This window comes from Gavia stellata, chromosome 21 (assembly GCF_030936135.1).
Source record: "Gavia stellata isolate bGavSte3 chromosome 21, bGavSte3.hap2, whole genome shotgun sequence".
NCBI lineage: Eukaryota > Metazoa > Chordata > Aves > Gaviiformes > Gaviidae > Gavia > Gavia stellata.
This window is the reverse complement of record NC_082614.1, coordinates 15,220,388-15,245,940: the sequence shown is the minus strand read 5'-3', so window position 1 is coordinate 15,245,940 and position 25,553 is coordinate 15,220,388. Positions and strand designations below refer to the sequence as shown.

At 46.7% G+C, this 25,553-nt stretch overlaps 1 protein-coding gene across 1 annotated transcript; it reads right to left on the bottom strand.

Moving 5' to 3' along the window:
* Window positions 1–1,445: 1,445 nt before the first annotated feature.
* MYO1H (myosin IH) lies at window positions 1,446–24,665 on the bottom strand. The gene is made up of 31 exons (XM_009818894.2): window positions 24,525–24,665; window positions 23,279–23,394; window positions 22,122–22,320; window positions 21,539–21,619; window positions 20,916–21,095; window positions 19,736–19,834; window positions 19,281–19,394; window positions 18,882–18,953; window positions 17,776–17,895; window positions 17,353–17,420; window positions 16,913–17,018; window positions 16,304–16,384; window positions 14,733–14,824; window positions 13,237–13,331; window positions 12,963–13,009; window positions 12,650–12,730; window positions 12,063–12,168; window positions 11,649–11,766; window positions 11,246–11,359; window positions 10,184–10,260; window positions 9,576–9,644; window positions 8,857–8,941; window positions 8,123–8,282; window positions 6,781–6,864; window positions 6,216–6,309; window positions 5,281–5,336; window positions 4,622–4,757; window positions 3,985–4,052; window positions 3,477–3,574; window positions 2,388–2,487; window positions 1,446–1,469 (listed from the first exon to the last, which is right to left on the bottom strand). The coding sequence occupies exons 1-31, from the start codon at window positions 24,648–24,650 to the stop codon at window positions 1,446–1,448; spliced, it is 3,066 nt and encodes a 1,021-aa protein (XP_009817196.2). The 5' UTR covers window positions 24,651–24,665.
* Window positions 24,666–25,553: the final 888 nt, after the last annotated feature.

Here is a 25,553-nt window from a genome sequence, read left to right as displayed (position 1 = left end):
CTGTATTCCATAAAGGCAGCGTTGGATCCCACACTGGACTCCACTAGAGTCCTTCAAGTCTTACCTTAGAGCATAGGGGAGGCAGAAGCTTTCAGTCTTAAGTGGGGGGGTGCTCATTTCACAGACAAGAGGAACAAATGCATGTGTTTGTACAATCATTCCCTCCCCCTGTATACTTATGTACAAGAAAAGCTTAAGCTGGATTTCAGTGTATGGTTGATATTTGCAATATGTACTTTTTTTTTTAATGTAACACAATAAATTAGAAGATATTTCATATTTAAATGTGAGTTGCTTTATTACTTGTTTGAAGTATGCTATCCTCATGGTCTGTGGAGCTAGAAAGAACTGTCAGGAAGAAATACCAACACTGCCCTCCCCACAAGTGTTAGTTTTAGCTCCTGGCCCTGCTCAGGGCAGAGGCACCAGGCTCTCAGGATGCTGCAGACCTCAAGATTTAGAGGCAGCAAGTCCTGGATCTTCAGGCTGTAGTTTCAGCCTAGCCAAAGCAAGAGGGAGCAGGAGCTACAAGTTCACCTCAACATGAGGCAGCAGAGTAAGTGCTATGAACAGAGAGAGTGGCAGTACAGCGGCAAGGACCACCCCACATAGCTGCCCCAGTACACCTCAAGGGAACAGTGATGCCTACCACAATCTTGAGGGAGCAGAGTCTCAGCTCTGAGGGTAGAGATGAAGGCTCTTCAGCAGCAGGAGACTGGTTTCTTCTGAACCAGGCTGCACCAAGCCAGCACATCCCTTTTTAAGAGGGGGGAGTTTGGTCATCTTTGATGGTTTTGCTTCCACTGCACCATGCACGGCTGTGGTGCAGGGAGAACCAGGACAGTGTTACTCTAAAAGCAAAGCTCTTCCCCCATCTCAGACTAGACAAGAAAGCAGCTTACTGAGAGTTCCAGCTGAGCAGCTTCAGATGCACCAACAAAAGTATCAGCACCAGCTCTACCACTACATTTAACCATCTCCCCACACATTTAATCCCTCCCTGGGTTTAAAGGCTTTGCCAGCCTCCCTGAGAGAAAAGGTGTTTTCAGACCAGAGTTAACTTCACTTGATGCAGTTCTCCTGGCGAGCTGGCTAGAGAACCCTCTTTGCTTCTATCTTAATCCTTCCTGCCTGGTCAGAACTCTCAGCTCTCATGAGTGCACAGAGACAGACATTTATGTGTGGAACCACAACTTCTGGTTTAAAAGTCTCCCTGTGACAGTGCGTAAGGAGCATCTGTGCTCACTGGAACGTTACAGCAACATAATGGAATTTATTTAGCTATATTGAATAGTTTTAAGCTATAAAAAAAGAGCCTAAAAGATGCAAGCAAACTCTCAAATCACAGCAGCCCTATGGCATCAAAGATTCCAGGGGAGGTGCAAGTCCTGGGCTCCTTCTCATTCCTAGCCAAGACAGTGACCAGGAACAGGAACTGTTTCTTATCACGACTTTGCCTGGGTTGACACCTGGGACAAGAAAAGGAAGGAGTCATTAAGTACAGATGTTCCGTCCTGGAGGTGTGTCCTGTCTGTGGGAAAAGAGGTTGTGTGGTTTCTGTTTAACGATTGGCTTAATCAAGACAACTCCCTTGTCTCCAGCCTGCAAGGACAGCTAACCAGTGCCCGAGGGTATTACACCTCAGCATCTAATTCTTCCTTGGGGCTGGCAGCCCCAAACACGCTAAGCTCAGTGGTGAAGCCGCAGAGACCCACATCTCTCCTTGTTCTCCAGCCACGCTTGCCCTTTACTGCCTTGCTGCTGTGAGCCGATGGAGGCCGGGTGAGCACGCCTCCCTGCCCAACCCTGAGCAAGGACAGAAGCAAAGCTCCTCCGTTTCCCATAGCTACACACGGAGCCAGAATCCGTTCTCCCTTCAGTCTTGGCAGAACTGCCGCTGGGCAGACAGACCCTTCCTTCTCGGATAACCTGGGTGACAAGAAATGCCTTCCCTCTGTCCCCCAACCGATTTCAGAAATAACTTGGTGGAGGGAGGCAACAAGAGGTGGCAACTTCACCCGAGTCCTCATTTTGCAGGTGCACATTGAATTTGGGCTCAGGCTAAATTCTCTAAACGACCAAGCCAGGAGAGAACCTTCCTCCCTCTGCCTGTGCTAGCTTGAGAGAGCAAGTAGCAGTGACAATTCACATGCAAGGTATGTAACTGCAACTCCCAACACAGCAATGACCATCTATCCTGCGTTATCTTATGTCGGTAGATACTGACCGGGTAGTTACATCGTGCACCTCTCTGCTCTGTGAGAGGAACCAAGTCCTCCCGAACTCATACAACACACCCTTGCTAGAACTTAGCTGTGCTCTCTACAGGGGTTGAGCATCAAAGGAGAAAGCACAAGGCACTTCCCAGTGCTTAGCTGAGGCCTTACCACTGTTAGTTGTCCATTTTTGGCTTTAAAGACCTGAGGCTCCTGCCCAACGGTGAAGACCATTGTCCCTTCCTTCCCAGCGCCAATGCGAAACTGAAGACTGCAAATACAGACAGAATTACTCATGAGATGCTTTCCTCGCAATAGGCTTTACTCTAAGCCCCCTTTATTTCTGTTCCCTTGGCAAATCTCATTAGATTAGAAGATCAGAGCCCTCCAGCTTAGGTAAATTTCCTAAACAATTGCATTATAGTACACAACCCAGAAGGGTTTGATGAGTGGAGCATGCCTGCCTGGTCCCGGCATTTGCATTTTCCTAGTGCAATTAAGCACTAGAAGATAAGCAGATCTGACCTGGAGAAAACCACTGAACACACAGAATCTAATTACAATTGAAATGCAGAGGCCAGAGAGAAAAGCTGGAGCAGAAGCACATGTTTCATATGCCAGTTTCAATTCATGTAGGGATTTGAGAGACAGACTGCATCCACCTGCCATTAGCTTGCCGGCGTGACTGGGAAGGTTCCTGCGCTCAGCAATCGCATTTCGGGGCCTTCTCAGTCTTTTAGGGAGAGGAGCGTTTATCCTGAAGTGACCCACAGGCTGAGCCCCACAGGCTTTCCTCAGAGCTGCTGCTAATGAGATCCCTTGTGAAACCACTAAACCCACAGCCTCACGCTCAGGTCACATCAGCGGAAGCCTGAAAAAAGTCTTTTTGAAGTACAGTCACCTATAAATGAGTTTGGGTTTTTGGCAGATGGGTCACGGGCAGCGCAGCACAGCGCACCCAGCAAGATGCGACCACACCATTGTGGAAGCAAGCTTCATTCGCAAGGGGAAAAAAGTTGTCATGATTTTTTAATATATTTCCTTGTTTCAGGGCATCCCCTCCTTTTTCCCCCGTGCCTCTGTGAAAGGAAGCCATGAAAACAGCCGTGCTACTGCAACAGCCCTCATCAGCTTAGGGCACTGTCTGCTGGGGTGATGTTATAGTTTTGACCTACATAGCCCAGGCCTAAAAGTTTTTGAAGCAGCTTCTTCCATAAAATACAGCCTGCACAATACTCCCCATTCAACTTCCTTCCTTACCTTCCCTGCACGACTTTAACGAGGTTTTGCTTATTGGCCAGCAGGCAGAGCTTAGTGACCGTCTCAAAGATATGCTCACACTGAAGTATCACATCTCCCTGGAAAGAAACAAAAAAAAGAAGAGGCATGAAGTCATCTGGCATCGCCCCAGCACGTAAGCCCCGCAGCAGCTGCGCGTTCGGAGAAACTCCTTCCTAGCGCCAGAGTAGTGACTGCTCTGCAGAGGGGACCGGTAACTACACAGCAATTACAAGTCACGTACAAGTTTGGTTTGTTAAACATCCCTTCCAGGGACTATTTAGGATTTATAGCAACTTCGGCTCTAAAAAAAGGAAAGCGAAAGCTTTCATGGTGCGACAGCAAGAACGTAAAGGTCTAGCTGATTACAGAGTTAGTAAACACTAGTAGCTGTGTAATCCCAATATTTCATAGGAAGATACTAGAGGTGTCAGCTACAAGACCTTGCTGCTGACCACAAGCTCACAGCAGCTACATTTCAATTTTCTACCTTCTGTTTGTTGTCCTCAGGAACATGAATGACTACAATCCCATCACTCAGGTTACTGGTGGAAATACCTTCAAAAAAAATCCAAGCATTAGGGGAAAAACTACCAAAGACAGTTCCACACCACCACCGTCATCCTCCCAGTTTTCCGAATACCTTCTGAAGATCGCTTTCTTTGTCATCCACTTGTCCATAACACGTTTCCAACAGTGGTTATTTAAACACAGTGCGTTAGTTGTTTGCTCCATACCTTTCCACGCTACCTTTGTTTTGGTAAGGGGGGAGGGAGAACGTATATATTCTACCCTGGGACTGTAGTTCAGACAATGGCAGGATTAAAAAAATACCTACAAAATGGGGTAGGAAAGTTATGGGTTTTTTTTTTCTCCTCTCTATTTCAGCAGAAGGTGATGTCCTCCGGCGTTTAAGTATTTCAAAGAACTGTGTCCTCTTACTCATAATTTATACTTTAAGGAACTGCATGCTGACACACAGACCCTTTATCCATCCCTCAGGAAAAAGGTGTTCTCAGGTGGATCATTGCTTCAAATATCTTTGCAAGACCAAGTTTCAGAAGTTCATCATTCCACCCCAGGGTCACTGGCAGAAAGGGGAGACCCACACCGACCTCCACCATTACCTTTCAGAGTGGCGTAGTCTATTTTCTGCTTGATCTTGGCCATTTCCACCACGTAGGCCGAGGACTGGGTCAGAACAAGTAGCCGGTCTCGTGCTTTGAACCCGTTCCTGTCATATTTCGTCACGGGGGTCACATACTGAAAACAACGAGTTGGTATCGGCACTTCTCGCTGCCGCAGGGCCCTGCGCTGGAGGCAGGTCAGCAAGGAGCAGCACTGCGCCGCGGAGCTGCGGATCACAGCTCACGCCAGCTGCTGCCAACCTCTGCTTATGATGACCTGCTTGCTTTATGCTTGGAAATTCAGGCAGCAGAACCATGCTTTGAGAAAGACGGTTTACCTGTGCCCTCTATGCCATAACCATGGGAAGTGCAGCGCATGCACCTGCACTTCTGCCCATCACAGCCCAAATAGGGTTAATGACACTTTTTAAGCTTTTAATAAAAGCAATCTTAAATCATTTTTGTGTAGGTGCATTTTGCAACCTGTCTCCAATTTAAAAGCAAGGAAATACTCGCTACACTGCCATTCGGCAGCCTGCCCTGCACCCCAGCAGGGCTGCAAGCCAGCCTCCGGCGTCACGGATGGCCCCGTCTGCGTGGCCGACCAGCTCCAGGACTCCAGCGCAGCGGGTTCAAGGGCTGCTGAGCTCCAGCCTTACCTTGATCTTCTCACCGTGGATGAGCTGCAGTACTTTGGGGTTTATATCATTCTCTTCTGAGGAGCAAACCAGAAAGACAAACTGGGTGTAGGCGACAGACGGCCACCACTCCCACCAGAGAGCCACGTTAACTGTCTTCATCCCATCAATCCCTGTCCCTTTGGTACACTCCCTTCTAAACTGAGGGCATTTACTTCCAGCTACTCCTAAACCCGTCTCAGTGATTCTTACTGCCTGACAAGTAATTCACACTGGGAGTCACTGGCTGCTCTTGGGTCCGTCCTTGGTTCAGGTCCTGGGACAGGACTCATGCCGAGAACCACCCAGAGCATTTTTCCTTCTGCATAGTGCTCCGGCTGAAGCTCTCTGGGAGCTTCCAATGACAATCCCAGCATCTCACCCACACGCCGCTGCCACCGCACCCTACCCAGTCTCCCAAATCCCTTGCCCTGGCAATGCACTACCAGGGCTTTCTCCTCCTGCCTTTTATGTGCTTAACACTGACTACATGGGTCCCCAAGATTCCCATCTCCTCCCCAGAGATGGGGGATCTCTCCTTGAGACTGGATCCCCACAGCTGGCGATGCTGCACTGCTACGTCCCCGCTCAGCCTCCCTGCTCCAGCCAGCACAGCGAGGGTGGGTCCCGATCCAGCCCAGCCCACAGGGAATTTTGCATGGATTTATGGCTATCTGTCCCAAGAGGGATTCCAGGTATCCCCCCCGTTTGAGAGCAAAGCCTGGCAGATTAGTCGGTTTAGTGTCACCAGACATGACAGGGTAAGGGAACTCAAATAGTAGGGCCCAAACGCAGCGGGTGATGCTGCCTCTAGCAGATGGGAATTTCTCTTAGAAGCTGAGTCTGTTTTGTCAAACAGAATTTTCCTGAGCACGGAGCACGTGGCCGAGTCCGTCAGGGGTTTGCTGCGTACTCACTCAGCCGGGTGTCCAGGAAAGGCTGGTTTACGCTCTGCAGGTACCCCTCCTTCTTCCCTCTGAAAACGGCACTTGCTACCGCTTTTTGCTGTAACTGTTTCGAGAAGGAACAGCCTTTACCCTCTTAGAGCTTCTCCATCAGTGACATCAGCAGTTACAACATAGGCATCGTTACTACACAACGTCATTCTTTTACTCATGCAATAGCTACCCGACTCATGCTGCGTTTCTTCCAACACCTTCAGGTTACTCCTGTATTACACCAAATAAAGGCATAGTAGGGACTAGACAGCCCTATGGATCTCTTCTTACTTATGGAACTATCCTAATGATAAGAAGTGCAGTTTCAATGCCGTAAGATTAAGCCCGTGTGTCTGTAGGAGCACTGCACATGGCAAGTGCCCCTAAAAAACACCCTACTCGAGGCTCAGGACTGTTGGCTCAGCAGAAGGAGCGGTGGCACGCGAGAAGGTGCAGTCTGTGTTTCAGACAGTTCAGAGGGAGCGGGTGTCACACGTGCACAGCGTGCTTCAACACGCACATTTGCGTTCCACATGTTAGTTACCTGCGCTTTCCTCTCGGCAGTAACACCTCGGCAGTATTTCCTTACTAGGTTCCTAATGCAGATTTTCTGTAGCATCTTGGATGTCTACATTAAGAAAAACAAAAAAGAAGTAGTGAGGTATGCAAACAATTCCTGCTGCAGTCCTAATGAATACTTGCCTGGTACAAGCTGTTTTTAACATCTAGTCACAACTCCATTTGAGTTCCCCCAGCCCAGAGACCCACCTACCGAAGAGCTTTGCTGCCAGAGCAGGGTTAATGCCCAGCAGCAGCTGAGGGAGGCAGAACACCAAGGGCTGAGCTGCTCCCTCCAACTGCCTGAAAGGGGGTTGTGGTGAGGTGGGTGTTGGTCTCTTCTCCCAAATGACAAGCAACAAGATAAGAGGAAATAGGCTCAAGTTGCGCCAGGGGAGGTTCAGGCTGGATATTAGGAAAAATTTCTTCATTGAAAGGGTTGTCAGACACTGGCAGAGGCTGCCCAGGGAGGTGGTAGAGTCCCCATCCCTGGGGGTATTTAAAAGACGTGTGGATGAGGCTCTTAGGGACATGGTTTAGTGGTGGACTTGGCAGGGTTAGGTCTATGGTTGGACTTGATGGTCTTAAAGGTCTTTTCCAACCTAAACGATTCTGTGATTAGAGTTATTGAAAGCAGCAAACCCCATCTGCCACTCCCAGACGAGGCTGCAGCACCGCACAGGTAGCATGCCATTAGCATTCCTCATCACCTTACCTTCCGTCCCGAGCTTTCTAATTTCCCAGGCCCACCTCACCCACCGAGCACCAGCCACAGCCAGCACGGGAGTGGTCTGCTCTGGTCCTGAGCCCAGTTACAGGCAGGATCAAAGGGACCACAACAAGTGTCAGCAGCTGTTTCTAAATGAGAGTTCTGCTGGAAGCAATTAGAGTTCGTCCAATTCATGCACTGAGGCTACCTGTCCAGCCAAAGCCCAAACAAGATGAAAGGCTACAAGTCTATCTGTGCTGCAAGTTTGAAGTGTCATGGGATTAATTTTATTTTTAATAGTTGTGGTGGGCTGACCTTGGCTGGATGCCACATCCATTAGTTCATTTTTTTTGTCAGTGCATCTTCCTTTCTATTACTTAAAACAAAAGCACAGAACTATCTCCTTTCCCTTGGAAACTTAAGCAACAGCACCATTCCTCCCCACTCCCATCCTACAGATACAGAGGATCTCAGGGTCTTCCGAAGGCTCTGCCACCATGCCCGAACAGAGGACAAACCAGCAGGAGACCACCACTCTTTCCCTACGTGAAGCGTGCACACAGGTGACCACAGAACAGAAGCCATCTTCACCTCTCCCGAAGCCTGCAGCAACCCTCACCTCTTCCAGGATGGAAGGGGGTTGGAGCCAGCTCTTGTCCAAGACATTCTTTGGAACATGGTCTCTGAGCTTCATCAGGTAGTTGTACTGCACAAGCTGCACAAATTCAATGTTCTCCGGGCAAAGGGGTTTCTTCCGATTGATGAAGCCATTTATGAATCTACAGAACATATCCGAACCAGAACTTACATGTTAGGTTCAGAAATCAATGGAAATGAAAGGCAAGTCACAGAAAGCACATGACAAGCTCACAGATCACCGACATTAACTCAGGTACACTGTCACCTGTGTTACAGCAGTGGAAATCTTAAGCTTTATAATATTCCAAACATTTTTTTCCCAAGTTTTGTTGACCAAAATACAGTGCTTTGGAGTTAGAAAGGAAGGTCAGCTCTACTTGTGATGCAGTATTCAGGAGTTGGGTTTAAGGGAGTGGAGAAGGACCATACATGAAGAGAACGGACAGGAGCGCAAAGGATTAGTTTGGAGATCCTCTGTACCAACAGAAACCAGCAGAGCAACCAAAATTGGTGCAAGTCAGAATTCCTGAGGAGGCAACAGGCATTTCTGATCAACCCCATCTGGCAACTGTCCTCCTAACTACAATGATAGCTTAGAAATGGGTGTGAAGGAGATGGTTTTGAGTCACTGTACTGTCAGTACTCTGGACTTGGTATCCACCCCCAGGCTGTGACCCACAACCCTCCCCACGACCACCACACAGTGATAATTACTTTCTGATTATCTGAACCGCCCATGTCCTCTTCTTGGCCTCCTTCCGTGCCAGCGCTCCTCGCCAACAAGCCTCCAGCTTGATAGCTGCAAGAAGTGATCAGGTCCTTGTATCAGTATCAGAAGCCCTGTGCTATACTGTCCTTTAAACTCACATAGCAGAAGTTATAACTGGCTCTTTTGCGGCTCTTCCCATCAGCTGATCTTTAGAGTAAGAAGTTTAGAATGTTTTCTTCTCCGTGATAACTGGTGTGGCACTACCTGCGCTGTAGAGCTCAACATCAAGGCAGTGATGTACTGTACACGGCGAGCAGCTCATCTCAGAAAGTTGGCCTTTGAGCCTGCAGCATTATTTATCAGCCTGTCCACTGCGACAAGAGGGTTTGTTTCCCCAGCAGCGAACGGGCGATTCCTCGGTACCCCAGAACGTCCCCACCGCAAGCACGGCAGAGGGTGCTGCCGCTGCACAGAGCCGCTTCCACAGCCGATGCCTGGGGGAGGCCAAGAGCAGCACATGGTGTGAGGAGCTAAACAGAACTAAAGGGACCTCTGTGGATGCTCTTCCCACAGCTGTCACCTGCATCTGACCCCAGCACCCACAGCCCTGCAGGGAAGCTGCAAGTGCTCTCTGCAGCAACGTGGATTCGTGACCTCCCAAAGCCATGACTCCTACTGGAAAGCAGAGCCGTAAGAAGAGAATCCTCGACTCCAGAGCCCATACCTGCTTCTCTCTTCTTCTTGTACTCTCTCTTTCCAAGGCATCCTTTATATTTGGCCTGTAGTCTTGAAACTGGCAAAAAAAAAAAGCAGAGACATCGCTCGTAGCTAGAGGATCAGAGCACTCGGCAGCTCTGCTCCCAGCAGTCAGACACCACGTGCCAAGGCACAGGAGGGCTGCACAATCACTGAGGAGCAAAGGCGCCAAAACACCAACAGGACCAGAAGGAGCCTGCGTAGGTAAACATGCCTTTAGGCGGCCCCGTGCATTTATGCATTTCAAGCAGGTACAGACAGGTAACGCTGGGATGAGAGGTGATATCCCAATCCCAGGGGAAAGGTACTTAGTGCATCTAGACATGGACCAACAGTTATAGCAGGACCAAGGAGCTCTAAAGGAGATATGTATCTAGAACTCAAGCAATATAGCTAGTGATTTCTCCCTGCCCTGGAAAAAGACCACTAAGTTTTCCTTGGACTCTCGGGAGCTATGCAGACCACAGGTCTCAGCTCTCACCACGGTGTATCTGCTGCATCAACCTGGAGCCCAGAAAGACAGTTCCCCCAGGCTCTGCTTAGTCTATACATAGATAGAGGGAACTGGAACCATACCTAACAGGTGCTTCCTGAATTCAAATGCATCTTCAGTAGCAAACAGAGTCTTTGGGAACCGAATGAATATTTTGGTTCTGAAAAAGAGACCATGAACAGCTTATTCACAGTGAGCCATCGTTTCAGCTGCCCTAGCCAGGCTCAGGGTCCTCCAGCTAGCTGTAATGCTGACAAGTTACATCTCCTTCCACAACCACTCTTCATTTGCCTGGCTGGCACGTCCTGAAAGGGCACAAAGGACTTGACAGAGGGTGGCAGGGAGAGGGAAGGAAGCAAAACACCAGTTACTGCCCAAGGTCCCAGGTGCCCTGGAAGGTGCAGCGTGGAGACCTCTGCCTTTACATGACTTGTAATTCTCAACACTGGGATTCCTGCAAGTTTCCCCGGGAGCTGTGGAGCTCAGGATAAGCAGCTGAAACTCAGTGAAAACAGATTTCCTTGTCTTAGCTACTACCCTAGACATTAATTCATGGATTCTGCTAGCCACAGGTTGAAGGCGACGTTAGAGAGCCCTGCCTCGCCCCATGCCTTGTCTTTAGGAGGGAGGACAAGGTTGTGGTTCAGGAGTGGCTGCAAAAGGCAGTTAAAAAACAGAACCCAAGCCTAAGACAGGCAAGTTGCCTCTGGCTGCCCAAGCATGCAGGGAGACCTGGAGCTGAAGCAAGGCAGCCCATCTCCCCAACCCAGAGATGGAAGAAACTCAGCTGGATTCAAGCTTCCGTGGAAACGGGAAGGTAAAAATTAAAAAGGAAATTTATACATCTGGGCTTTTTACTTATCTCCTTGCTCCTGTGCATTGTATACCATTGGGGTGAGGTTACTTTGGCCTGTTTTAAAGAAGTCACTGACCAGAAGCCATCAGGTTTGCAGACCCAGGCAGGTCCACCCAGTTCACATGGTCAAGCAAGGGCCAAGCTAAAGGGATCTGTTCACGCCACGACATCTTGCAGCTCTCCGGGAAGGGCCCCGTGGTGGCTTGCGGTCAGCCAGGACAGAGGATCAAATATGGCAAGCACCATGTAGCTGAGCAGCAGAGATCACAGCCGGAGAAAGGAGATTTACCTTCCTAATTTGTATTCCTCAGGCTTGTAACCAATATGCTTGATGAGCTTCTCCACACCCTCAGCTGCTGGCCCATGCCAGTGTGGCCAGGTAGCTGGACAGAGGGATTTATACCTGAAACATCAGCAAGACATCAACAAAAGTGACTTGATGTTTGAGGAACCCCTTCCTGAAACTTCCCCCCCCAAATTCCTACTGCTTTGTTCAAGGCAGAAGATGCCAAAGCAGATCGAAATGGATAAAGACAAAAGACACATACAAAGGTTATCTTTGATGCAGAAGAATGCCTGCTGACACCTCCACATCTCCTGTTGCTGGGGCTCAACATTTAAGCAAACCTTGCTCCAAAGCCCTCGCAGGAGAGCAGGTCTACCTGGCTAGAGGGCAAAACAGTTCCACTTACCTTTGCAAGAAGGGTTCATACTTCCGCCGATACGCGAAGCCGGCTCGCCTCACCCGCAAGTGCTCCATCAGGCCCAGGTATTTCACCTGATGGCGGATCAGATAATCATCAAACTTCCCTGTAGTAAGAACACACATTCCCTGGTAAACACGCTCTGTGGAAGCTCACTCATTTGTCCATGTATTGGGACAAACAAGGAAGGAATCAAATCCACAGTTACCCAAGGTGACGACTTTGCTGCTAGCTTAACTAAGATTTTTTTTTTAAATATATATATACACACAGCGCATATACACATACACACACAGAGCATTATACACAACATACATATATACACACTGTACCTAGATACCAGCTAAAGTCTCCCTCACTTCATTCCTTTATCTCAACTGTGTCTTCAGCCCAATGTCTTACCAGGTTCCTTGTTCTCATTTGGTTTAATGCATCGGACATAAGAAGGCTCCTTGGACATCAGAATTTCTATAAGGCTCGTCAGACTGTTTTTGAACTGGGTTGCAACCTAAGACAACATTGAAAGACGTTTCTTAGCTTTGGAACTCAAGTGGTGCAGTAACTGAAGTCAACTCATTCCCTGCACCCTTCTTAAAACTGTAAGTAAAAGGCTGACGCATGCATTAGTACCACAAAGCTTTGGAAGCACAGTCAATCATAAGTTACCTGGACAGAGTGCTTAGCTGGAATATTTGATGTCCTGCCATGCAGCTGGACACGGCAAGGTAGCCCTTCAGAAACAAACTACCGTTGGATGCTTGGCACAGGGCTCCTTGTAGAAGGATGCATTAATAACGGGATTAAGGTATGTCACTTGCTGCTGCCTGCCTCAGCAACATCGCTGTCCAACCGCCAGGAAGCTAGCAGGGGCGTAACACCCGCAAAAATAAAAATCCACTGCACTCAGGACTAAGGGCTGGATCAGCGGTTAAATCAAGACTTGGGAAGTTGAGTTTATGTTCCAAGTTAAGACCAAAGATGAAACTCACGGTCTCCGGTCTCCTCCTGTTGTCTAGTTCTGCCAGTAAGAAGCAGTCTCTAACGATGCCATTTTTGGAGTTGCACAGCACCTGAAAGAGGGAGAGCGAAAGGCTGCCTTATCGAGCAGGGGTGCTACGCCCTCTGTGCTGCTTCTCAACCTGAGCAGCACAGCTGCGAGGACACGCATGCAAGTGCCTAAGGAACATTGCTAAGCGGAAATCTACCTTCTTGTTTGCTACAGAGATGAAATAAATCTTCCGCAAAACATCTCTGCTTCGAACAAGGTAACTTAAGAGAACAGCATCCCTTTTTGGCTCTTACCTCTTTCAGGTTTCTGTACAGGAGATCATTATTCTTCTCCAGAAATCCTGAAAAAAAAAATAAGGTTTAATTCTTTTTGGAGGCTACACACTTTAACACAAGATCTGGAAATTTATATCTTCAAAATTCACACTGCATTCGTGTTTAAGACTTTCAAGTAACAATCTTTTCAGAAGACAGATATTTCGTAATTCATCTTCACGTCAAGTCATCATCTAACACATTGGCTTAAAAGCTCAGGTAACTTCTAGACTGGCACTTTGTCCACACTCACCAACAGCACAGTAAGTGACTTCTCCTGCGTAGTGAAGGAGGCGGAAATCCACCCAGTCAATCGATTTCCGTGTTTTCTGGTCTGCAAGCTTGCGACTGCGGGGGGGGGGGGGGGGTGGGGGGTGGGTGGGAAGAAAAAGCAGCAAATAGGCTTTCTCAGCTTGTAGGAAGTCACCTGCACAAAAAGCAGCTGTAGGAGAGCTGGGAGTCTGCTTGATGTCTGTTCTATCAACATATAGTTACGGCCCACAAACAGGTTATCATCTATCTATCCATTCCGAACAGCTAACAGCAAAATGCAGTGCTGGAGCATGGGAGTCAGCTACCAGAAACTCTGCAAAATATCTGCGACCTATCCACTGCCATTCGGCAACGATCACCCTTGCCAGAAGTATTAAGATTTCCTCCTGTAACATTCATTTAAGCACATTCTCATTGCCTACATGAGGAAAAGATCACCAGCTTCCTCAATTTCAAAACCGAGGGGAAGGATTGTTTGAGATCTTTTGCCCTAGAAAAAGAACGCAAATTCAAAGGAGGAATCAAGATTTTCAAGAATTGCAGGAAAATTTTAGAAAGTGACAACTCCTGGGGAAAAAAAAATAAAAGAAAAATCAGAAGAGTAACTTAACAGTTTAACTTTCAGCTTTATAAGCAGTCACTAACAGCAGAGTTGTGTGTCACAACAGCACATGAGTACAAAGTTTCCTTCCAAGAGTATTGCCAAGTACAGATCCCATTTAAGTAGCTCTAGCACTTCTATTTAAAGCTTTTAATCAGGCAGAACAGTATTAAGACACATTGTGGTGACGAGGAAGTTGGCTACAAATTTTCCACTTGGCTGTGATGAACTTCAGAGATGTAGAAACTGTGACGATTCAGCAGTGTGACTTTGAGTTGGTGACTTGTCAAAGCCCTTCAGTGGGCTTCTGCTGGGAACTGCCAGAACAGCCCAGCGCCAACGTGTTCATCTGCCACCAAACCTGTCCAAAATTACTACAAATTGGGTATTAACCAAGACGCCACTCATCTGGGAGACCTGAGCAGGAGCATGTTTCTTCCCTCTTCTTTCCCAAAGCTCACACATATCAAGACGAACTCTTAAAATATTTATGTACCACTCACAGCCCGGGGCGTTAGGCTCCTCTTCACAATTTCTTCAGCTTTCCCTGGAGGCAGTGGGGGACAAACACATCTATGGCCAAAGCCATCTAACCTTCATGGGCCAAAGCAATCTCATCTTTAGTCCCTAATTTTAGCGTGGCATGAAACCAGACTCAAAGATCAGCACCACACTAGTAAAGAGACAGGAATCCCCCCCTCCCAAATACCCCAGGTCATACTCTACCAGCATAGCACATCACAACGTCAGACAGTGGATGGGCTGCTTGATTTTCTTTGGTACGAAGCAAAAATTGTTCCCTCCCCAACACTCTGTTATGGGTAAGAGATGGGAAGAGTTTCCTCTGTGATAGGATACAGAGTGTAAATGCATACGTCACGAAGTGGGCATGATCTCCTACTTTCTCTTCCAGCTTTTCCAAGAAGCTCAAATCAGTCGCTTCACCAGGCCGTAAGCATTCTTCATCCTGAAACAGCAGGCACCAGATCAAAAGCTGCTCTGAACAGACCAGTCCCTCCTCGCTAATATTTAGTACAACTTTATTACGCAAAACCAAAGAGCTTGGTTACAGTTTGAGATGAGTTCTATTTTATACAAGCAATTTCCTAGTTAAATTTAGAGCTTCATTTATCTGTTTTCAGTAGAACTGTCAAGATAAGTCAAGCTAAGTCAAATCTGCCTTTTTCTTCCAAATTTGGTAGTACCCTGCCTCATCCTTTATTATCTGTAGTTCATTTAAACAAAAAACAGTGAGAAAGATGACATCGTTAGACACCAGAATTCAGAAGGACCTGAAGGACTCTTGGTCTGGATGAATCGCAGAGTTGGAGGGCGAAGACAAGCTTATAGATTACCCTTTTCTAACCCGAGAAACACAACTCCTTCTGCTCCCCCAATTGTACTATGTGTAGAGAAGCCTTGCTTGAAAGAACAATCCATTGCAATGCGAAGCTAATGCTGAGCTTCAGCAGCACCTTCTCTGGATTACAACCTACTAATCCTCTGTCTCCTGTACCGAGGGGATAAAAATTCTCAGCTTTGTGGACATGTCAGAGGTGGTGACAAGGGACAACTCAACTTCAAGTTTGGCTACAAGTCTCTACAGGAGATTACTAGATTTCTGACTAATTGGGTTTGCATGCAAGAAAGTTTCATCATGGTAGTTAGCTTGTGTGCGCAGACTCATCCCCATGGAACCTCACACTTATTGAAGCAAAAAGTGTTACACAGCGTTGCAGAACAAGCTCCTTGTTAAAGGCTCTGGAGAGAGCTGCCTTCAACCTCTCCCATTTCTCCTGCCATGCCTACGAAGGCACAAAGAGGATCTTCTTCAGATCAGTATTTTAGGAGCAGTAACAACTAAAGGGCAAGGAAACGAGAGGAAGACCTACAGCTCAGGAGGAGGTAGGCAGCTCTCAGGTTTCTCTCCTAGTGGAGCCCTTCTGAAGCATCAGACATCAAGGCTAGCAAGTCACGTAAGGAGATAGATGGGATGAATGGTCCTCTTTCATCTTTGCAAGAGCCTGGATGTCTGGCTTGAGGTGGCTATGGAGCAGCACTCCTGGTGTTCCGTAGCCTCCCTAATGGTACTTGGAAGAAGCCTGGGTCCCATCCCTGTTGCTGCCTATAGCCAGCCAGGTCGCTGCAGGCACCTTCCTTCTCTGGCTCAGTGTCTCCAGGCAAAAAGTAGAGAGGATGGCCTAGGTCTGCCTCCTCAAGCACTCAGAGCTGCTGCAGAAGCAGTGTACCACCTTCCCAACACACAGCTCTCCAGCAAGCAGATCCTCTACCTTAACCTGCTGGGTCTTTGTTTACAAGGTCTGTTTGTTTACATTCTGAATAATGCAGACTCAGCACATAATCAGAGGAAAAACTGCGATTATGGGCCATTGCAACAGGGCACAGGCATGTGTTTTAATTCGAGTAGCACAAACTCTGTTCTTACCAGAATGGAGATTATTCCTTTATGCTTCTGCTCAACCAGGTCACAGATGATCTTGTTGTTAAAATACGGAATTGGTTCCCACTGGAAATAAGAGAAAAAGAAGAAGAGGAGTTTTAGAGGAAGGTCTTTTCCTTGCAGTTTTTAAGTTCTTTGGAGCCAGGCTCCAGTCCCAGTGAAGATCAGTGTTGTTATTTAGGACCAACCAAGCTGCTGGAGAAACAGTGGCAGCACATTGATCCATCACCCCACACTACCGTCTGCCTGCTTTCAGCAGCCCAGACCATCCTCTTATTCTTGACATTAATGCTCTCCATCATCCAGTGTCTTACACTGTTGGAGCTCCCAATTTCTACAGGGACAGAGTCACTGCTGACCTTTTGGGTTTTGGGGCATGCCCTACTCCTTTCTTAGAAGAGGTAAATTAAATCTAGGCTAACTTACACTGCAAAAAGGGGTACAGAATGAGACCTGTGGCTATCTTATACTTCCCACATGAACAATGCAAACTAAACAAAACAAAAAAGCAGGATGTCTTCTTCATTGATGATCAAAAGCATTCAGTGTAACAGCAGTTCAAAGAAAAAAGGGAGGGGGAAAAGAGTAAGTTACCTCTATTCCTTCCAGTTCATATTCCTCCTGCTCTGCTTTCAAGGTCATCTCAATCAACAGCTGCTGGAGCTTCTCATTGCAGTAATTAATGCAGAACTGCTCAAAGCTTCAGAGTGGTTAAACGAGCATTAATTTTTATTTATTTCATGGACGGTTTTACTTCTCCCACCACTACCTACTACAGCCAGTCAGCCCACTTCTATACAGCTCAAACCCATACATCCCTCCCACACTGTTGTACCAGTGGCTCAAATCCAGGCAAGCAGTCAGAGCTCAAGCTTTCACCAGGGGGTTCAGCTAACTCGGCGCACTCAGATTTTGCAGTCACCTGTAGCTTGCCTTGCTGGGGTAAGAGTACACTCAAGCTGCCATGTAGGACCTCAGCATGTGCCCCCACCAGCACGAGGACAGATTACCCCATGCCTCAGAACTGCTGTTACCTGTTTGTGTCCAGCACTTCAAAACCATAGATATCCAGCAGGCCAATAACCGTTTTCCGAGTTGAATCCTGTTAAAGACACCATTGCTCTATAATTGCTGCTTCAGCTGATGCTTCTTCCCTGCATGCTTCATGTTATTTCCTTCACATAAATTTTAAGCTTTTAAGCTCTTTGAGAGCTTCGTGTCACATGCCAATGGAGAAACCACTTTAAAGCAGGTAATGAACTGCTCAAACTATGTAACATGCCACTTTCCACACTTAACTAAACCGTTTTCCAGGTCAGTGCTGTGGGATGCCCCTACATCAATTATCAAGCACCCAAGATATTTGGTGATGAGTGCTGTAGGGCCTCACTGGAGAAACTCTGCTCAGCGTGTTAGGAGCACTCAGTGTCTAAGAGGACACTAGACAAGAAACCAACCTTGTTGGCTAGAGAGCCGTTAATTTTGTTGACTAGCCAAGTGAAAGTTCGTCCGTAAATCGCCTTTGCTACTGCATCCCGAGCGTAGAATGCCAGATCCACATTCAACGGACTTAGGACCTAAAAAGAAATAAAGACATGCTGGAGATGATAAACACCACATGATGATCAGAGCAAAGTTCTGCAAAGCCAGTTCACACTTGTGGCTCGGAGAGCCAGCCATGCCGTTGCATACCACAGCACAGTGCTCAGCCTATCTGAACTGTAGCTGCCTACAGCTTTAATTTACCATCAGTGTTACTTCGGTCTGGTGTATGGCCATGTGCCAGCAGGATTGTGATACTACATTTTGGAGCATACTAGTTTAGACAAGTGGGGAGAAGTATTCTGACATCCTTTTAGTTTTATCTTACTTAACTTGTAACAAAATGCTCAAGGAACAGTTTTTACCAGTGCTGTTCTCTGTTTATGCAGCCCAGTTTCCCAGGAAGCACTCCAGGGATGGAACAAGAGGAAGTTGTTTGGCTCAAATACAGGGCTGCCAGCAAGTCCCTCTTCCCAGCTTTTTAACAGTTACTACCTTGTTCAGCAGTAAAATTCTAATAGAATCACAGAATCACTAAGGTTGGAAAAGACCTGTAAGACCATCAAGTCCAACCATCACCCCAACCCCACCATGCCCACTAAACCATGTCCCGCAGTGCCACGTCCACACGTCCCTTGAACACCTCCAGGGATGGTGACTCCACCACCTCCCTGGGCAGCCTCTGCCAGTGCTTTACCACGCTCTCAGGAAAGACATTTTTCCTAATATCCAGCCTGAACCTCCCCTGGTGCAACTTGAGGACATTTCCTCTTGTCCTGTCACTTGGGAGAAAAGACTAACACCCACGTCTCTGCAACCCCCCCTCAGGTAATTGTAGAATACTGGGAATATATTTTAGTTTAACGTCTCAGGCTAGAAGAGAAAGGCGATACAGAGGAGAGAGACAGCCAGAGTGACCTGTTTTTACTGTAACACTGCTAAGAACAGAGCTCCTCATCTGTCACCAGCACTAGCTGGGGTGGCTCCCAGCTGCCTGGGGTTACGCAGGACTAATCAATACCTCTTCAGATCTGGCTTCGATCTTCCGATGGGTGAGAGATTCCTGCAGAATGGACAAGTGCACACCCAGTAGCTGCAGAAAAAGAAATACTTGCACTCAGAGAATGGCCAGGAGGAGACTGTTTCAATAAGCAGTGTTGTGTGATCAGTAGGGCATAACCCCCAGGTCCATTCCCAGCTACACTCATCTTTGAGCAACAATAAGTAAAGAAGTTTGAGAGATGTGCTACAGAGAAAAGGGGCCCTACAATTCAAGATAGCTTATAACAAGAGCTGAGTATTTATATAGCAATCCTTCTGCTTTTGGGAACAGATGGTTTTGTCCTTAAGAGGAAAACAAAGCAAAGTTAAGGCTTTCTTCATAGCACTTGTAATACTGATGCTATCTCAGAAGAGATACCTTTGATATCCATTTGATCTGCGTGCCGTCGCGAATGATGGCATGTCCATTGCTATCTTCTTCAAACTGAATGTTCCCGAGGTGCAGCACACTAGCAACAATCCCAAAGAGTTGCTAATAAGGAGATACAGACCATTAGAAAACAGGTTCCCCCAGCTCCACGGGATGGTACCAATCTTTGCTATGCATGCTAACAAGCCAAATATTGGCCAGGCTGAAGGAGGCGAATCAGACAACCTGCTTCAGAGGTATGCTACCACCAGTTGCCATCGTGCTGTACACCAAGGGATAGAGCTCTTCACCCACCCACTCCCTCAAGCCCCCCAAAATGATGTCCTGTTCCATCCTTAACACCTCTCCCAAGCAAGACTGCTTCCATCGCTTTTAAGGAAAGACAGCCGCACACCCCTTGCTTAAATTCCCTTTGGTAGGCTCGTCCCTTTTAACGTGCATACCTCTATATCTTTTTCAGTAAAGTCAATGATAGAAAAAGCTTTGCGGACTATTTTCCAGTCATTCTTGTCATTAATAGAAAACACTTTGGCACATCGTCCCTATACAGTAAAAGAAAGATGAATTAGTACAATTAATTGGCAAAGCAATTTTATTATCAGCAGTAAACATGGCATACTACTTTCATTTCCAGTTTCCGCAGCCTGTATAGATGCAGCCTGCAACTAGCTAGCAAGTTTATTTCAGTCCTTCCAATACTGAAAGCAGCTCATTTGATCAGCTCTTTCACCTTATACTTAAAGCTTCAGGTAAGTTAAAGCATTGAGCTTGGGTAGTGATTACCATAAAATGGCCAAGTCTTGTGAAGAGCTTGAGCTTACAGCCATCTTCCATTTTTGTGGTAGTAATACCTCCTGCCCAAGTATTCTTCACTGCCAAGGAAGAAAGGGAAGTGAGAGCACTACCACAAAGTGAGCTGTATACTGCATAACCATACCTATGGACCTCTATAACATGAGGTCTATTAATCCTGAGAAACTCATTTTATACCAGGTCCTGACACAGGGGCGTTAGAAGAGATGCCTTTATACAAAGCATACCTTGCAGACAGATACTACTCTGCTGTTTAATATGTTTAGTAGCTCAGACCACTCTTCTCAATGAATCAAGAAGTGTCTTGACCGTACCAGAGGGACCAGGGTCATCAAATGGTTTGGTGGCATTTGCCTAAGAGTGTTTACATTCTCACAGCAGCAGTAAGCCATTCCACACACACAGAACGTGAGGAATACACAATTAATAAGAGACCTGGTGAAAACAACTTTTTTTTGAAACTCTAATGGCCTTGCTGTCACTGGGTCACATTGCCCAAAAGCTTGTTTCTGCCCCCACTACTATTATCAGCTGATCCAATAAGAGCTATTATCCCTTATAAGCAGCTTATCACACACATCCCTGGGCCATCGCAGCTAGAACAGTTCCTGCTGCAAAAGCACCCAGGGTAGAATGATGTATGACAGCCTCAGGGCAAATCTGTTTGTAACCACCCTGCCTGCGAGTTTCGCTATAGCGTGGCAGTAGCGGGTTCTCTCAGCAGCGCACTCGGTACGTGAGGAAAGCTGCATTTGCAATCCCTGCAATTCTAGATGCAAAACACAGAGAGAGGGACAAGCTCTCACCGACCTGGATAAGATATGCGTACTTCTGGGGGTTGCGTTCCAGCCCAAGCCAGCAGAGAAGATCCTTGTCTCCACCCTCTAATAACTGGTAGAAAATATGGAAATTCCTTTCTCCGTGATTTTGGTGGACAACTCTGGATTTCTCAATTAGGTAACTGAGGATGTGCCCTCCCACTGGAGCTCCCTGGCAGAACAAAGCAGTCAGATCAACACCAGCAGATATAAATAACATCCTCCTGACGGCTGTTCCTCCACACCTAGGAACAAGGACCAGCGTCAGGAGAAGCATGTGTCTGCTGTTACTTATCTGCCATCTTGTGTTTAAGAGTTAGTATCCAACAACAGTACAAGCTGTATCTAAAGAGTTTGCTGTCCTTCTGGTGTAACTTGTGCTTTACAACAACATATATTAGCATTCCATGGAGCACTGGCAGTATTTCCAGTAACATAGGAAGCTTTCAGTACACGTAACTAGTCACCTTACTCACAAAATGCAAGACCTGTAAAAATAAGGTCAGAAATCTGCAGTGTAAGTAGGTCTTAATAAATCCTGTGCTGCCGGGCGAGTGTCCAAGAGGTTCACTGATACAGCTTGTTTTAATAACGGTCCATTAAGTTTGTTCTCACCTTAAAATCAAATTGGATATCCATGTATTTCCCAAATCTACTCGAGTTGTCATTACGCAGAGTTTTTGCGTTTCCAAAAGCCTATGGATAAACAGATAAATTAAGTCACTTCTCATCTTACTGAGAACCTGACACCCACGATAGGACAAAGATTTGCTGCATCAGCTGAGTCCTACCACAGAATTTAGTGGGATTAAGGAAATACCAACTAATGTATTTCCCTAGCTTTAATGTGGAATTCAGCTAAACAAATTCTCTCTTTCTTGCATGACCTATAACTGAAGCCATGAGGAACTGTAGTATGCTGTACAGTTTCCTTGTACTCCTGGGTTTCAGCTACCCTCCACTATAAAACCCAGGTTTAAGTTTCTAAATGTTAAGCGACATTAAATCCCAAGCGTTCTTTCAGAGGTCGTGCTGCCAAGAGGCTGAATGTATGTTATTTGTTATGTACGCAGATGCAAAATCTTGTAAAACAGGAGGCCATTCCTGGGTGCAGGTGTGTAGACTTGCATCAAAGTCTTGTGGAGCGAGGCCATTAACACCAACTCTTCTGCATTTTGTACCTCTACTTAGTTTTTACCTCCAGAACAGGATTGGAAAGTAACAGACGATCACGGACGATCTGCAGCTGCTCTGTAGTTGGACAGGTTACCGCGTAATACTGCAAGATCTTCTTGGATGCTTCTGTCTTCCCAGCTCCGCTCTCCCCGGAGATGAGGATGAAATGGTTGTTGTACTCACTGCACATCACCCGGTAGGCATTGTCAGCTATGGCATACCTGAACAAGGATCACAAGTATTCAGAGGCAAAGCATCCGTTAGAAATGGCAACAGGAGGCAGAGCATCAACAGTTTTTCAGAAGTACTTACTCCTCATCCAACTTTACAAGTATTGGACATGAGGGGAAAGTACAGCTCAAAACATGAGACGGACTCGAGGTCTCATAGTAAAAACCCAGTCTGTAATTGCGGACAGATAGGGCTTGTTCTTTGCCCCATTGTTGCTGTAGGATTTATACAGGCTACATGTACTCCTGGTGAATATTGTTTATACACAGCAGGGACTCTCTCTTCGAAAGCAGAGGAGCCAGTTTTGATTCCCGTAAAGGGAAGATCTCAACTTCTGCTGATAGAGACAGGTACAAAGACAACCAATAGCAGAGCCTGCACCAATATACCACTTAAGGAAGGAAAAGAAAACAACCTACTCAGCAAACCACCCAACAACTTCCGACCACCAAAAAAATTCCAGCACAGAGTTCAGAAGTTCAGGTTTTTTCCCCTCCTGAGAAGTCCAAGTGGAGGCTGTGCACGAGCACTGTGCTAGTCCTGGGGTTGCCTATGCTGACATGGGGCCTCAGAGGACAAGGCAAGATGACCGGAGTGTTTTGGACAACCAAAGGAAAAGGTGTTGACTTGCACACAGACACAGTCAGGCGGGGGTCTGACTAGACCATGTGTGATGAGGAGGACACACTGAGCGCTGGTCTGGACAGTTATCTTCAAGATAACTCTTCCCCTACAGTTTCCCCAACATGACTTCTGCAATCCTTTTGTTCCCCTTTTATTATCTAGCTAGAAGACAGAGACAAATACCTCCTTACCTACAGGAAGATAAAAATATCAGCGTTCACCAGACCCAGTGACTGCGGACACACGTCCTTGTTGCTAGTACACAGCATTACAGAGAAAACCCAATTTATTGACATAAAGTGAAATCCTAAGGGTTCTACTTACAGATGTGGTGGCAGTTCAAAGAAGTTTACCCCTCGATAAAGCTGCATCTGCGTCACGGTGTAGATATCTAGCTCTTTGTAAGGGTTGACAGACACAAGAAGAGTACCGATGTATGTCTGCAGGGAGAAAAGAATGCATATACAGTCTAGCGATGGAACAGCTTTCCCACCTGACAGCTCCCAAAAGGGGAGTCAAGTACATCAGGACATTATGCAAGAACAACTGGAAAAGATGGTACAGAAATCATTATGAGAGAAGAAAAAACCACCACAAAACACCCCTCCACAGGCATCAACTACTTCAAAGCCAATACCAACTTCTTCAGCTACCCAGTTAAGAGTGGAGTTGAACAATGACAGAAGCCTAGAACCTTACATTTCATATACAAGGTCTTGATACCTCATGATGCTTATAGGATTCCCCCCTCTCCCCCCCAAATTAACATAATAATGCATTTACTATCCCTGCTCTGTTTCACAAAAATCTCTGGAGTTGACTAATAACTAATGCCATGGAGGAAAGCCAAGTAGGACCTCTACTTCATCGCTAGCTGTTCAACAGAGAAAATTCCTTCTTGACTGTGACAGGTGATCAAATAACACATTTCAGGACCCATCACATTTTCCCTTATTTGCATATATTTTTAGCACATCAAAATGCCCTGTTCTACCTTCTTTTCAATTCTTCCCATTCGTGTTATACAAATATCAGTCCTCATTTGACAAAGGACATGTTTGGATACTACTTGCCACTGCTGGAAGCCAACGTATAACCTTGGGGCTGCTGAGAAAATGGACATGGCTGTGAAGTCATCTTGGTTTGCACCATGAAGTACTCAGCACTTCTCATGCAAGTCAGAGACCACGCTCAGCGCTGCCTTGCCTTCAAAGGTAGTAACGGAATAGGAAAGTGAAATGCTATCTCCTGCATATTGTTTGGATCTTTGCAAGGCAACTCAGAGCAGGCTGAGACTGTATTATTCACATTAACTAAAGCGGACAGACTATGACTGGGTGATCACTCTGCTGGGTACTACTAACATCTAGCCATGTGTCTCAAAGCACAATGAAACGAAAGCTGGGAGAGTATTCTCTGTATTGATAGCACCTCCCGCCCCTGCAGTTTTAGTTTGCATCCCATCTAGCCGGGCAACATTTTTTTATTTTTTATATATATAAAATATGCACTACACTTCGAGACATTTCACCTGCTATAGGCTACACGAATCCACATGACCAGCACTTACGTAGATGAGGTTCTCTTGGTATCGCTTGCGAAGGTTGTTCAGGAAAGCAGTCTCACTGGTGTGGGAGTCCAGAAGCACAAAGTCCTGCACCCCGACTCTGTCCCGGGCTATCAGAGCCCCTTCCATGTTTGCGTCAGTGTTATCTTCCACTTCTTCTTTCTACAACACAAAGGGTGTATGGAACAGATTTAGGAGAGAGCAGATAGGGACCCTAAGGGTCAGCTAAGTCCTTCCCCATGCCTCAGAGCCAAGTCAGCCTTGCATGGGTAATGCCAAAAGATGATCACTCAAGCTGTTATTAACTCCTTCCCCAAAGATGGCAATTTTGTACCATGCGAGTTTGCACTCCAGATTTTTTACAGTCAAGATGTCTGAGGCTCATTAATGTGATCAGTGAGGAAGACCAAGGTTTCCAGGCAGCCCTCGCTAAGATAACAGTTGTTTGAGACAAACCTAGCTCCGAATACGCAGTGACAATCTGGGACACTCCATTAACTCAGTCTAGACAAAGCAGTTGCAAGCACAAAGCTGGAAGTTAACGGTGGAAGACACCAGACAAATTGTTAGTTTCTAACATCACCTGCAACTACTCTATACAGATAAAACTACGAAAATGGAGAGTCTCTGGAAGAGGCTGCATTTGAGTTGACCTTTAGGGAAAAAAAAAGATTAGTCTCACAGCACTACTCTGCGCACAATCGCTTCGTTATTCCTAGTGCCTTCTGCGAGCAGATGGAAGTCAGCTTTCAGGGTTGGGCAGCAGATGTCTCCGCACGCCAGCGAGAGACCCGGGCAGGGAGCGGCGAGGCCACCAAGCTGATAAAACTAATCGAACGGCGATTTGGAGAAACAGTTAAACCTTTACTGGCGCACACACCACCTCTTTCTCAAGAACCCGAAAGACGCAAAAAGAACATCACTGATAAAACGCAGTTCTTTTGCGCACGCCACTGCCGATTCTTTATTGTGGAAGTTGACCTTATGTTGAAAATACTCACTGCCGAGCATCAGGCTCTTGTTTCCCAAGCT

What these genes read in the sequence shown, in the direction of transcription:
- MYO1H (XM_009818894.2), bottom strand. Translation starts at nt 24,650, where the DNA reads ATGGAAGGGGCTCTGATAGCCCGGGACAGAGTCGGGGTGCAGGACTTT. An exon ending in TTTGAACTGCCACCACATCT is followed by an intron (nt 22,321 to 23,278) that starts GTAAGTAGAACC and finishes ATCCTTGTTCAG; the next exon opens with GTATGCCATAGCTGACAATG. An exon ending in TTTCCTGGACACCCGGCTGA is followed by an intron (nt 5,337 to 6,215) that starts GTGAGTACGCAG and finishes TTTGCTCCTCAG; the next exon opens with AAGAGAATGATATAAACCCC.